We start from the raw sequence: 15,000 nt of genomic DNA, 5'->3' as shown, positions 1-15,000 counted from the left end.
AGATGGCACAAGTACAGGGAAGATTAATGCAAGGAGCTCATAAATTACAAGCACGCCAATTGATTTGATTAAAAAACAATCTGGAGCCTGGTCAATGCATGGTTATATTCTCTAATTTATCCTTCGTAGCCCCTCTCTCAATCTCTCCCTCTTTCTCTCTCTGTCAGATGGGAGTGATTAGAAAGGGTCACAGCAAGGCTAGTCTGAAGCCTACACATGCTACATCATACATGGATGAGATGAAGGTATGGGTGTGTGTGTGTGTTCTTACTGTGTTGTCTGTCAGCCTGCTCCCTGTCGTTGAGGCCAGGCCTGGAGGAAGAGCGAGGAGGAAGAAGGCCTTCGTCATCACATGGCACTTCTGAAAAACACAAAGAGAAAAGACTACATAACCTGCTTCACTCTGTAAAAAGCCCATCAGGTAACTTTCAGGTCAAACCAAACACATAAGGATACTTTTTGCATCTCTGTGTGTGCTAGACTGCTGTCCTGATGGCTAACACTAGCTAGCTCTAGTCCTATCCTAGTCAAGCCCCACCTCTCTCTCTCTCTCTCATCCTGCCATCACTTGTTTCTTTCTCTTTTCCATCTCTGTCTTTCTCTGTAATGAATTTACAGCAGACTGCGAGATTCCAGATAACCAGGACTGACACAAACAGGCACATAGCGTAACACACCACTGAATAAACACACACATGAAAAGACAGACACATACACACCCAAAATGTGCTAAAATTCATATATTTTCTACGAAAAAAAATATTTTCTACGAAAATTAAATAAATAAATTAAATAAATTGGTGTGTCAGAGAAAATGAAAAAACGGTGTGCATGTGTGCGTGTGTGTCTGTAAATCGCTGTGCTCATCAATCCTTATCTGCCTTAATAAGCATGTATTATCATAACCATACAAACAGACAAAGGTGCCGTAGGGGTCGCACAAACATTTGCATACAATCATTTTGGCCATTGTGTGGTGTGTGTGTGTGTGTGTGTGTGTGTGTGTGTGTGTGTGTGTGTGTGTGTGTGTGTGTGTGTGTGTGTGTGTGTGCAAAAGGGGTCAGAAACCCTGATATAATTAACCCTTTCATATTTAGCACACACAGACACACACACACACAGCCCCGTCCAGGTGCCGCTGCTTTAAGTGCCTTCACATTAAGTGGAAATTATATACAGCATGACATTTTCATGGCAGATGCTGGCGAGTGATTGAGAGGAAAATTGTGGCTGTGTGTGTGTATCTGCATGCGTTCCTGTGTGTGTGTGTGTGTGTGTGTGTGTGTGTGTGTGTGTGTGTGTGTGATTGCGGCTGCTCCCCGGTCCTTATGTTTTATTAATATGTCTGTGACAGTGGGATGAAATGTGTCCTGTCACCCCAGGAAGCACAGACTGCAAAAAATGCCATTTTTGGTGCAGCAATGTATTCTAATTCACCCCACCTTCACACAGATAGAGAGAGGTAGGAGGGAGGAAAGGAGGGAGGAGGCGGGAGGGGGTAGGGAAAGGGGGGGTATGGAGAAAGAGAAGGGGAGAGAGGATGTGTGTGTGTGTGTGTGTGTAGCGGGGGGCCCTTCAGATGTGTATATATGCTGTACTGCACTCAGTCTTGTTCAGACAGAGAGAGAAAGAGAGAGAGAGAGAGAGAGAGAGAGAGAGAGAGAGAGAGAGAGAGAGAGAGAGAGAGAGAGAGAGAGAGAGAGAGAGAGAGAGAGAGAGAGAGAGAGAGAGAGAGAGAGAGAGAGAGAGAGAGAGAGAGAGAGAGAGAACAAAAGGTGGATGAAGAGCTGCTATCATCTGGGTCTCATCAGACAGTATTTTCCCTCTCCTTTCTCTCATTGGGCGTTTGGTTCAGTTGTGTGGTGTGTATGTGTTTGTGTGTGTGTGTGGAATGTGTTTTCAGATCACAACATCTGCCCTCCGACTGACCCTGCCAGCTAGACCACAGATCACTGTGTTAGTGTGTTAGTGTGTTAGTGTGTTTGTGTGTTAGTGTGTTAGTGTGTTTGTGTGTTAGTGTGTGTGTAAGTGAAAGAGAGTGTGTGTGTGTATGAGTGAATGAGTGAGTGTGAAATCCTGTATGAGTATATGTGAGGCTGTGCATGAATTTGATGTGTGTGTGTGGGTGTGTCGATTCTGCAGCTAAGACTTTTAAACCATCAACCTAATCGCTACCAGGAGTAGCATGGACCAAACTTTTACAGCCCCTCCTCCCCCCTCCCATGCACACACACCTCCCACCTCCACGTCTCCATGCACACACACCTCCCACCTCCACGGCTCCATGCACACACACCTCCCACCTCCACGTCTCCATGCACACACACCTCCAACCCCCACGTCTCCATGCACACACACCTCCAACCCCCACGTCTCCATGCACACACACCTCCAACCCCCACGGCTCCATGCACACACACCTCCAACCCCCACGGCTCCATGCACACACACCTCCAACCCCCACGTCTCCATGCACACACACCTCCCACCTCCATGTCCCCATGCACACACACCTCCAACCCCCACGTCCCCATGCACACACACCTCCAACCCCCACATCCCCCCTACCCGCAAACACACACACTCCTATTGGGTCAAACTATGCTCCGTCTGTGATTTTCTCTTTGATGTGGTCCGGTCGGAACATAAAAGCGGGCTGCTGAGGTAGGATTTAGCCTTAAACACAGATCTAGGATCAGATTACTCTACCCCGTCCCTTCAGTGGGAAACGGGGTATCTGACCCTGGGACTGTGGTTAGGACAAAGCTGAGGACTACTTTACCTACAGGCAGCAGCCAATGGTGGTTTGAGTCTGACATTCCATAAAATGGCAGAGTTATGATGAAGGCATATTGGAAAGTGGACGTATAGAGAGGTAGGGCCCCTACAGTAGAGGGTAGATATATAGACACATAGAGAGGTAGGGCCCCTACAGTAGAGGGTAGATATATAGACACATAGAGAGGTAGGGCCCCTACAGTAGAGGGTAGATATATAGACATATAGAGAGGTAGGGCCCCCTACAGTAGAGGGTAGATATATAGACACATAGAGAGGTAGGGCCCCTACAGTAGAGGGTAGATATATAGACACATAGAGAGGTAGGGCCCCTACAGTAGAGGGTAGATATATAGACATATAGAGAGGTAGGGCCCCTACAGTAGAGGGTAGATATATAGACACATAGAGAGGTAGGGCCCCTACAGTAGAGGGTAGATATATAGACACATAGAGAGGTAGGGCCCCTACAGTAGAGGGTAGATATATAGACATATAGAGAGGTAGGGTCCCTACAGTAGAGGGTAGATATATAGACACATAGAGAGGTAGGGCCCCTACAGTAGAGGGTAGATATATAGACATATAGAGAGGTAGGGCCCCTACAGTAGAGGGTAGATATATAGACATATAGAGAGGTAGGGTCCCTACAGTAGAGGGTAGATATATAGACGTATAGAGAGGTAGGGCCCCTACAGTAGAGGGTAGATATATAGACATATAGAGAGGTAGGGTCCCTACAGTAGAGGGTAGATATATAGACACATAGAGAGGTAGGGTCCCTACAGTAGAGGGTAGATATATAGACACATAGAGAGGTAGGGCCCCTACAGTAGAGGGTAGATATATAGACACATAGAGAGGTAGGGTCCCTACAGTAGAGGGTAGATATATAGACACATAGAGAGGTAGGGCCCCTACAGTAGAGGGTAGATATATAGACGTATAGAGAGGTAGGGCCCCTACAGTAGAGATATAGACGTATAGAGAGGTAGGGCCCCTACAGTAGAGGGTAGATATATAGACACATAGAGAGGTAGGGCTCCTACAGTAGAGATATAGACGTATAGAGAGGTAGGGCCCCTACAGTAGAGATATAGATGTATAGAGAGGTAGGGCCCCTACAGTAGAGATATAGACGTATAGAGAGGTAGGGCCCCTACAGTAGATATATAGACGTATAGAGAGGTAGGGCCCCTACAGTAGAGATATAGACGTATAGAGAGGTAGGGCCCCTACAGTAGAGATATAGATGTATAGAGAGGTAGGGCCCCTACAGTAGAGATATAGACGTATAGAGAGGTAGGGCCCCTACAGTAGAGATATAGATGTATAGAGAGGTAGGGCCCCTACAGTAGAGATATAGACGTATAGAGAGGTAGGGCCCCTACAGTAGATATATAGACGTATAGAGAGGTAGGGCCCCTACAGTAGATATATAGACGTATAGAGAGGTAGGGCCCCTACAGTAGATATATAGACGTATAGAGAGGTAGGGTCCCTCCACTAGAGGGTAGATATATAGACATATAGAGAGGTAGGGCCCCCTACAGTAGAGGGTAGATATATAGACACATAGAGAGGTAGGGCCCCTACAGTAGAGGGTAGATATATAGACACATAGAGAGGTAGGGCCCCTACAGTAGAGGGTAGATATATAGACATATAGAGAGGTAGGGCCCCTACAGTAGAGGGTAGATATATAGACACATAGAGAGGTAGGGCCCCTACAGTAGAGGGTAGATATATAGACACATAGAGAGGTAGGGCCCCTACAGTAGAGGGTAGATATATAGACACATAGAGAGGTAGGGCCCCTACAGTAGAGGGTAGATATATAGACACATAGAGAGGTAGGGCCCCTACAGTAGAGGGTAGATATATAGACACATAGAGAGGTAGGGCCCCTACAGTAGAGGGTAGATATATAGACATATAGAGAGGTAGGGCCCCTACAGTAGATATATAGACACATAGAGAGGTAGGGCCCCTACAGTAGAGGGTAGATATATAGACACATAGAGAGGTAGGGCCCCTACAGTAGAGGGTAGATATATAGACACATAGAGAGGTAGGGCCCCTACAGTAGAGGGTAGATATATAGACGTATAGAGAGGTAGGGCCCCTACAGTAGAGGGTAGATATATAGACGTATAGAGAGGTAGGGCCCCTACAGTAGAGGGTAGATATATAGACATATAGAGAGGTAGGGCCCCTACAGTAGAGGGTAGATATATAGACACATAGAGAGGTAGGGCCCCTACAGTAGAGGGTAGATATATAGACACATAGAGAGGTAGGGCCCCTACAGTAGAGGGTAGATATATAGACACATAGAGAGGTAGGGCCCCTACAGTAGAGGGTAGATATATAGACACATAGAGAGGTAGGGCCCCTACAGTAGAGGGTAGATATATAGACGTATAGAGAGGTAGGGTCCCTACAGTAGAGGGTAGATATATAGACGTATAGAGAGGTAGGGTCCCTACAGTAGAGGGTAGATATATAGACACATAGAGAGGTAGGGCCCCTACAGTAGAGGGTAGATATATAGAGGTATAGAGAGGTAGGGCCCCTACAGTAGAGGGTAGATATATAGACACATAGAGAGGTAGGGCCCCTACAGTAGAGGGTAGATATATAGACACATAGAGAGGTAGGGCCCCTACAGTAGAGGGTAGATATATAGAGGTATAGAGAGGTAGGGCCCCTACAGTAGAGGGTAGATATATAGACACATAGAGAGGTAGGGCCCCTACAGTAGAGGGTAGATATATAGACACATAGAGAGGTAGGGCCCCTCCAGTAGAGGGTAGATATATAGACACATAGAGAGGTAGGGCCCCTACAGTAGAGGGTAGATATATAGAGGTATAGAGAGGTAGGGCCCCTACAGTAGAGGGTAGATATATAGACATATAGAGAGGTAGGGCCCCTCCAGTAGAGGGTAGATATATAGACACATAGAGAGGTAGGGCCCCTACAGTAGAGGGTAGATATATAGACATATAGAGAGGTAGGGCCCCTACAGTAGAGGGTAGATATATAGACATATAGAGAGGTAGGGCCCCTACAGTAGAGGGTAGATATATAGACATATAGAGAGGTAGGGCCCCTACAGTAGAGGGTAGATATATAGACACATAGAGAGGTAGGGCCCCTACAGTAGATATATAGACGTATAGAGAGGTAGGGTCCCTCCACTAGAGGGTAGATATATAGACATATAGAGAGGTAGGGCCCCTACAGTAGAGGGTAGATATATAGACGTATAGAGAGGTAGGGCCCCTACAGTAGATATATAGACGTATAGAGAGGTAGGGTCCCTCCACTAGAGGGTAGATATATAGACACATAGAGAGGTAGGGTCCCTACAGTAGAGATATAGACGTATAGAGAGGTAGGGCCCCTCCAGTAGAGGGTAGATATATAGACACATAGAGAGGTAGGGCCCCTACAGTAGAGATATAGACATATAGAGAGGTAGGGCCCCTACAGTAGAGATATAGACATATAGAGAGGTAGGGCCCCTCCAGTAGAGGGTAGATATATAGACACATAGAGAGGTAGGGCCCCTCCAGTAGAGGGTAGATATATAGACACATAGAGAGGTAGGGCCCCTACAGTAGAGGGTAGATATATAGAGGTATAGAGAGGTAGGGCCCCTACAGTAGAGGGTAGATATATAGACACATAGAGAGGTAGGGCCCCTCCAGTAGAGGGTAGATATATAGACACATAGAGAGGTAGGGCCCCTACAGTAGAGGGTAGATATATAGAGGTATAGAGAGGTAGGGCCCCTACAGTAGAGGGTAGATATATAGACACATAGAGAGGTAGGGCCCCTCCAGTAGAGGGTAGATATATAGACACATAGAGAGGTAGGGCCCCTACAGTAGAGGGTAGATATATAGACGTATAGAGAGGTAGGGCCCCTACAGTAGAGGGTAGATATAAGACACATAGAGAGGTAGGGCCCCTACAGTAGAGGGTAGATATATAGACGTATAGAGAGGTAGGGCCCCTACAGTAGAGGGTAGATATATAGACACATAGAGAGGTAGGGCCCCTACAGTAGAGGGTAGATATATAGACACATAGAGAGGTAGGGCCCCTACAGTAGAGGGTAGATATATAGACACATAGAGAGGTAGGGCCCCTACAGTAGAGGGTAGATATATAGACGTATAGAGAGGTAGGGCCCCTACAGTAGAGGGTAGATATATAGACATATAGAGAGGTAGGGTCCCTACAGTAGATATATAGACGTATAGAGAGGTAGGGCCCCTACAGTAGAGGGTAGATATATAGACACATAGAGAGGTAGGGCCCCTACAGTAGAGGGTAGATATATAGACATATAGAGAGGTAGGGCCCCTACAGTAGATATATAGACACATAGAGAGGTAGGGCCCCTACAGTAGAGGGTAGATATATAGACGTATAGAGAGGTAGGGCCCCTACAGTAGAGGGTAGATATATAGACACATAGAGAGGTAGGGCCCCTACAGTAGAGGGTAGATATATAGACATATAGAGAGGTAGGGCCCCTACAGTAGAGGGTAGATATATAGACACATAGAGAGGTAGGGCCCCTACAGTAGAGGGTAGATATATAGACACATAGAGAGGTAGGGCCCCTACAGTAGAGGGTAGATATATAGACGTATAGAGAGGTAGGGCCCCTACAGTAGAGGGTAGATATATAGACATATAGAGAGGTAGGGCCCCTACAGTAGAGGGTAGATATATAGACACATAGAGAGGTAGGGCCCCTACAGTAGAGGGTAGATATATAGACACATAGAGAGGTAGGGCCCCTACAGTAGAGGGTAGATATATAGACGTATAGAGAGGTAGGGCCCCTACAGTAGAGGGTAGATATATAGACACATAGAGAGGTAGGGCCCCTACAGTAGAGATATAGATGTATAGACGTATAGAGAGGTAGGGCCCCTACAGTAGATATATAGACACATAGAGAGGTAGGGCCCCTACAGTAGAGGGTAGATATATAGAGGTATAGAGAGGTAGGGCCCCTACAGTAGAGGGTAGATATATAGACGTATAGAGAGGTAGGGCCCCTACAGTAGAGGGTAGATATATAGACGTATAGAGAGGTAGGGCCCCTACAGTAGAGGGTAGATATATAGACACATAGAGAGGTAGGGCCCCTACAGTAGAGGGTAGATATATAGACATATAGAGAGGTAGGGCCCCTACAGTAGAGGGTAGAGATATAGACACATAGAGAGGTAGGGCCCCTACAGTAGAGGGTAGATATATAGACACATAGAGAGGTAGGGCCCCTACAGTAGAGGGTAGATATATAGACACATAGAGAGGTAGGGCCCCTACAGTAGAGGGTAGATATATAGACGTATAGAGAGGTAGGGTCCCTACAGTAGAGGGTAGATATATAAACACATAGAGAGGTAGGGCCCCTACAGTAGAGGGTAGATATATAGACACATAGAGAGGTAGGGTCCCTACAGTAGAGGGTAGATATATAGACACATAGAGAGGTAGGGCCCCTACAGTAGAGGGTAGATATATAGACGTATAGAGAGGTAGGGCCCCTCCAGTAGAGGGTAGATATATAGACACATAGAGAGGTAGGGCCCCTACAGTAGAGGGTAGATATATAGACACATAGAGAGGTAGGGCCCCTACAGTAGAGGGTAGATATATAGACACATAGAGAGGTAGGGCCCCTACAGTAGAGGGTAGATATATAGACGTATAGAGAGGTAGGGCCCCTACAGTAGAGGGTAGATATATAGACATATAGAGAGGTAGGGTCCCTACAGTAGAGGGTAGATATATAGACACATAGAGAGGTAGGGCCCCTCCAGTAGAGGGTAGATATATAGACACATAGAGAGGTAGGGCCCCTACAGTAGAGGGTAGATATATAGACACATAGAGAGGTAGGGCCCCTACAGTAGAGGGTAGATATATAGACACATAGAGAGGTAGGGCCCCTACAGTAGAGGGTAGATATATAGACACATAGAGAGGTAGGGGCCCCTACAGTAGAGGGTAGATATATATACATATAGAGAGGTAGGGCCCCTACAGTAGAGGGTAGATATATAGACGTATAGAGAGGTAGGGGCCCCTACAGTAGAGGGTAGATATATAGACATATAGAGAGGTAGGGCCCCTACAGTAGAGGGTAGATATATAGACACATAGAGAGGTAGGGCCCCTACAGTAGAGGGTAGATATATAGACACATAGAGAGGTAGGGCCCCTACAGTAGAGGGTAGATATATAGACACATAGAGAGGTAGGGCCCCTACAGTAGAGGGTAGATATATAGACATATAGAGAGGTAGGGCCCCTACAGTAGAGGGTAGATATATAGACACATAGAGAGGTAGGGCCCCTACAGTAGAGGGTAGATATATAGACGTATAGAGAGGTAGGGCCCCTCCAGTAGAGGGTAGATATATAGACACATAGAGAGGTAGGGCCCCTACAGTAGAGGGTAGATATATAGACACATAGAGAGGTAGGGCCCCTCCAGTAGAGGGTAGATATATAGACACATAGAGAGGTAGGGCCCCTACAGTAGAGGGTAGATATATAGACATATAGAGAGGTAGGGCCCCTACAGTAGAGGGTAGATATATAGACACATAGAGATGTAGGGTCCCTACAGTAGAGGGTAGATATATAGACGTATAGAGAGGTAGGGCCCCTACAGTAGAGGGTAGATATATAGACGTATAGAGAGGTAGGGCCCCTATAGTAGAGGGTAGATATATAGACGTATAGAGAGGTAGGGCCCCTACAGTAGAGGGTAGATATATAGACATATAGAGAGGTAGGGCCCCTACAGTAGAGGGTAGATATATAGACACATAGAGAGGTAGGGCCCCTACAGTAGAGATATAGATGTATAGAGAGGTAGGGCCCCTACAGTAGAGATATAGACGTATAGAGAGGTAGGGCCCCTACAGTAGATATATAGACGTATAGAGAGGTAGGGCCCCTACAGTAGAGATATAGACGTATAGAGAGGTAGGGCCCCTACAGTAGAGATATAGATGTATAGAGAGGTAGGGCCCCTACAGTAGAGATATAGACGTATAGAGAGGTAGGGCCCCTACAGTAGATATATAGACGTATAGAGAGGTAGGGCCCCTACAGTAGATATATAGACGTATAGAGAGGTAGGGCCCCTACAGTAGATATATAGACGTATAGAGAGGTAGGGTCCCTCCACTAGAGGGTAGATATATAGACATATAGAGAGGTAGGGCCCCTACAGTAGAGGGTAGATATATAGACATATAGAGAGGTAGGGCCCCTACAGTAGAGGGTAGATATATAGACACATAGAGAGGTAGGGCCCCTACAGTAGAGGGTAGATATATAGACACATAGAGAGGTAGGGCCCCTACAGTAGAGGGTAGATATATAGACACATAGAGAGGTAGGGCCCCTACAGTAGAGGGTAGATATATAGACATATAGAGAGGTAGGGCCCCTACAGTAGAGGGTAGATATATAGACACATAGAGAGGTAGGGCCCCTACAGTAGAGGGTAGATATATAGACACATAGAGAGGTAGGGCCCCTACAGTAGAGGGTAGATATATAGACACATAGAGAGGTAGGGCCCCTACAGTAGAGGGTAGATATATAGACATATAGAGAGGTAGGGCCCCTACAGTAGATATATAGACACATAGAGAGGTAGGGGCCCCTACAGTAGAGGGTAGATATATAGACACATAGAGAGGTAGGGCCCCTACAGTAGAGGGTAGATATATAGACACATAGAGAGGTAGGGCCCCTACAGTAGAGGGTAGATATATAGACGTATAGAGAGGTAGGGCCCCTACAGTAGAGGGTAGATATATAGACGTATAGAGAGGTAGGGCCCCTACAGTAGAGGGTAGATATATAGACATATAGAGAGGTAGGGCCCCTACAGTAGAGGGTAGATATATAGACATATAGAGAGGTAGGGCCCCTCCAGTAGAGGGTAGATATATAGACACATAGAGAGGTAGGGCCCCTACAGTAGAGGGTAGATATATAGACATATAGAGAGGTAGGGCCCCTACAGTAGAGGGTAGATATAGAGACATATAGAGAGGTAGGGCCCCTACAGTAGAGGGTAGATATATAGACACATAGAGAGGTAGGGCCCCTACAGTAGATATATAGACGTATAGAGAGGTAGGGTCCCTCCACTAGAGGGTAGATATATAGACATATAGAGAGGTAGGGCCCCTACAGTAGAGGGTAGATATATAGACGTATAGAGAGGTAGGGCCCCTACAGTAGATATATAGACGTATAGAGAGGTAGGGTCCCTCCACTAGAGGGTAGATATATAGACACATAGAGAGGTAGGGTCCCTACAGTAGAGATATAGACGTATAGAGAGGAAGGGCCCCTCCAGTAGAGGGTAGATATATAGACACATAGAGAGGTAGGGCCCCTACAGTAGAGATATAGACATATAGAGAGGTAGGGCCCCTACAGTAGAGATATAGACATATAGAGAGGTAGGGCCCCTCCAGTAGAGGGTAGATATATAGACACATAGAGAGGTAGGGCCCCTACAGTAGAGGGTAGATATATAGACATATAGAGAGGTAGGGCCCCTACAGTAGAGGGTAGATATATAGACACATAGAGAGGTAGGGCCCCTCCAGTAGAGGGTAGATATATAGACACATAGAGAGGTAGGGCCCCTACAGTAGAGGGTAGATATATAGACATATAGAGAGGTAGGGCCCCTACAGTAGAGGGTAGATATATAGACGTATAGAGAGGTAGGGTCCCTACAGTAGAGGGTAGATATATAGACACATAGAGAGGTAGGGTCCCTACAGTAGAGGGTAGATATATAGACGTATAGAGAGGTAGGGCCCCTACAGTAGAGGGTAGATATATAGACATATAGAGAGGTAGGGTCCCTACAGTAGAGGGTAGATATATAGACACATAGAGAGGTAGGGCCCCTACAGTAGAGGGTAGATATATAGACGTATAGAGAGGTAGGGCCCCTACAGTAGAGGGTAGATATATAGACACATAGAGAGGTAGGGCCCCTACAGTAGAGGGTAGATATATAGAGGTATAGAGAGGTAGGGCCCCTACAGTAGAGGGTAGATATATAGACACATAGAGAGGTAGGGCCCCTCCAGTAGAGGGTAGATATATAGACACATAGAGAGGTAGGGCCCCTACAGTAGAGGGTAGATATATAGAGGTATAGAGAGGTAGGGCCCCTACAGTAGAGGGTAGATATATAGACACATAGAGAGGTAGGGCCCCTACAGTAGAGGGTAGATATATAGACACATAGAGAGGTAGGGCCCCTACAGTAGAGGGTAGATATATAGACATATAGAGAGGTAGGGCCCCTACAGTAGAGGGTAGATATATAGACACATAGAGAGGTAGGGCCCCTACAGTAGAGGGTAGATATATAGACATATAGAGAGGTAGGGCCCCTACAGTAGAGGGTAGATATATAGACATATAGAGAGGTAGGGCCCCTACAGTAGAGGGTAGATATATAGACACATAGAGAGGTAGGGCCCCTACAGTAGAGATATAGATGTATAGAGAGGTAGGGCCCCTACAGTAGAGATATAGATGTATAGAGAGGTAGGGTCCCTACAGTAGAGATATAGACGTATAGAGAGGTAGGGCCCCTACAGTAGAGATATAGACGTATAGAGAGGTAGGGCTCCGTATTGAGTTCCTCTGTTTTCGTTAGAGCAGGGATGCCTGTCTGTCCGTGTGTGTCACATCAAATCACATTTTACTTGTCACATGCTTCATAGATTACAGTGAACCGCTTCCTTACAGATATTTTTCCAACAATGTAAATATTTAAATAATGACACAGTGAATAACAAATAAGATAATGAGTGAAAATAACATGGCTGTGTGCTTATGGTAGTAGTATTTGTATTGTTTATGGTAGTAGTATTTGTATTGTTTATGGTAGTATTATTTGTATTGTTTATGGTTGTATTATTTGTATTGTTTATGGTAGTAGTATTTGTATTGTTTATGGTAGTAGTATTTGTATTGTTTATGGTTGTATTATTTGTATTGTTTATGGTAGTAGTATTTGTATTGTTTATGGTAGTCGTATTTGTATTGTTTATGGTTGTATTATTTGTATTGTTTATGGTAGTAGTATTTGTATTGTTTATGGTAGTAGTATTTGTATTGTTTATGGTTGTATTATTTGTATTGTTTATGGTAGTAGTATTTGTATTGTTTATGGTAGTAGTATTTGTATTGCTTATGGTAGTAGTATTTCTATTGCTTATGGTAGTAGTATTTGTATTGTTTATGGTAGTAGTATTTGTATTGTTTATGGTAGTAGTATTTGTATTGTTTATGGTAGTAGTATTTGCAGGTTTAGAATAGGTCTGATGTATTGTAATGGTCTGCTCTTCTCTGTCTCCTAGTTATGTTCAGTTCAGTATGAGCGTGATGCTGATTACTCCATACACCCCTATCGGTTAGTGTGTGTGTGTGTGTGTGACTCTGGTGCTTTGAAACACAACGCCGTGCTCCACTCAGTCAAGGGCCAATGGTAATACTCCCTCAGCAATAACCTTACTGACTGACTGATCTCTCTCTGTCCCTCGCTCTCTCACTTTCTATATCCCACTCTCCATCCCTCTCTCTATCCCTCCTTCTTTCTCGCTATCTCTCTCTCTCTCTCTCTCTCTCTCTCTCTCTCTCTCTCTCTCTCTGCCTACCACCTCTCTCTCTCTACTTTCCCCCCTGTATTTCAACGTATTTAACAAGCATTTAGATCTACCCCAGATGTGGTTAATATAGCATGTCTAAAATACTAAACATCAACCCAGAGAGCTAGGCCTTGCTCCTGAAAGACTATAGATGGGTTGTACTCTATACAGACACACATGCACATACACATACATGCACACACACACACATATGCACACACACGCACACACATGCACACACACACACACACACTAAAGCCATTTTCTCCATGCTGGCGATTGTATCTTAGATTAGCCTGCTGAAGGTTGGGAAAATAAATGGTTTCTGATGGAGAACAATAATAAAATGTAACTGTAACTAATTGTACTCTCTCCTACACACACTGTGAAATACACCCTCGCCCATGCATCATCTTAAACCACGGGCAGAATGTTCGTCACAACATCACAACATCCAATGTCTCCGTCAACACTGAGTCAAACTGGCAGATCAAGCTAAAATGTAGACAAACAGACTTCTGGGTAAAATGCTTGTATCAGCATTGGTACTAATCGCCTTTGTTGTTGTCAATTATGACAAGCACCCAACTTTCATTTCATTTCTGTGGCTGGGAGTCCCCAAGGCGATGTGTAGGAGCAACGCGGCTATCATTCTCCTAGCTACTGTAACATCATATGAATAAACATAGCTTAAAGATTAAAGCTACAGTGTCTTGCTGAACAAACAGTATTTATCCCATTGTTTGGTGTTTCATTTCAGCTCTAAGAAGATGTGAGTGTATGTCTCAGAAATAATTACTACTGGATTGAAAAATTATTTAAACAGATTCCTTTCTCCTCTTTTTTCCTCTCCTCCCTCTCTTCTTGTCTTTTAAGATTCAGCCCCTGATTATAAACATCTGGCAGACTGGCCGTTTGATCCACACACACACGAGCACACACACACACACACTTGGGGTGGAAATATCACACACGCTCGCCAACGTGACCCTGTCAGAGAGTAAGACAGAGAGGTCTTGTTTTCCCTTTTAATGCTCTCTCTCTCTCTCTCTCTCTCTCTCTCTCTCTCTCTCTCTCTCTCTCTCCCTCTCTCTCTCTCTCTCTCTCTCTCTCTCTCTCTCTCTCTCTCTCTCTCTCTCTCTCTCTCTCTCTCTCTCTCTCTCTCTCTCTCTCTCTGCTAGGGTTAATGACCTTCCCATCTCTGTGATAAGAATGCATTCTCTTCTATTACTAGCACTCTTCTACAGAGCCTGCTGCCACACTCACAGAGAGAAAGAGGTGTGGGGTCTGAATCAATGTTTGGCCTAATGAGGTAAGAAGCAGCTGTAGCCATGTTTCCCTGGTCAACTCTATCAGACCAAACAGATGTACCTTTCACATCTATCCATATGTCTACTGGTGCTGGGTTGCTACGCCAATGAGAGGGAGACCAGTGAGACATGATACTGATGAAACAGACACACAAAGAGACACACAC

The 15,000-nt window shown here is 45.2% G+C and overlaps 1 protein-coding gene across 1 annotated transcript in view; it reads right to left on the bottom strand.

Annotated features, from left to right (window-relative positions):
- Nucleotides 1–15,000, bottom strand: part of LOC121569327 (zinc finger homeobox protein 4-like) — a 156,483-nt gene that overhangs the window by 20,670 nt on the left and 120,813 nt on the right. Inside the window, exon 7 of the mRNA XM_041880193.2 lies at nucleotides 272–361. Coding sequence (XP_041736127.2) covers nucleotides 272–361 — 90 coding nt within the window. The remainder of the gene's footprint in view (nucleotides 1–271; nucleotides 362–15,000) is intronic.

This window comes from Coregonus clupeaformis, chromosome 7, assembly GCF_020615455.1.
Source record: "Coregonus clupeaformis isolate EN_2021a chromosome 7, ASM2061545v1, whole genome shotgun sequence".
Lineage (NCBI taxonomy): Eukaryota > Metazoa > Chordata > Actinopteri > Salmoniformes > Salmonidae > Coregonus > Coregonus clupeaformis.
Note: the sequence above shows the minus strand (reverse complement) of the source record. Positions and strands in the feature narration are given on the sequence as shown.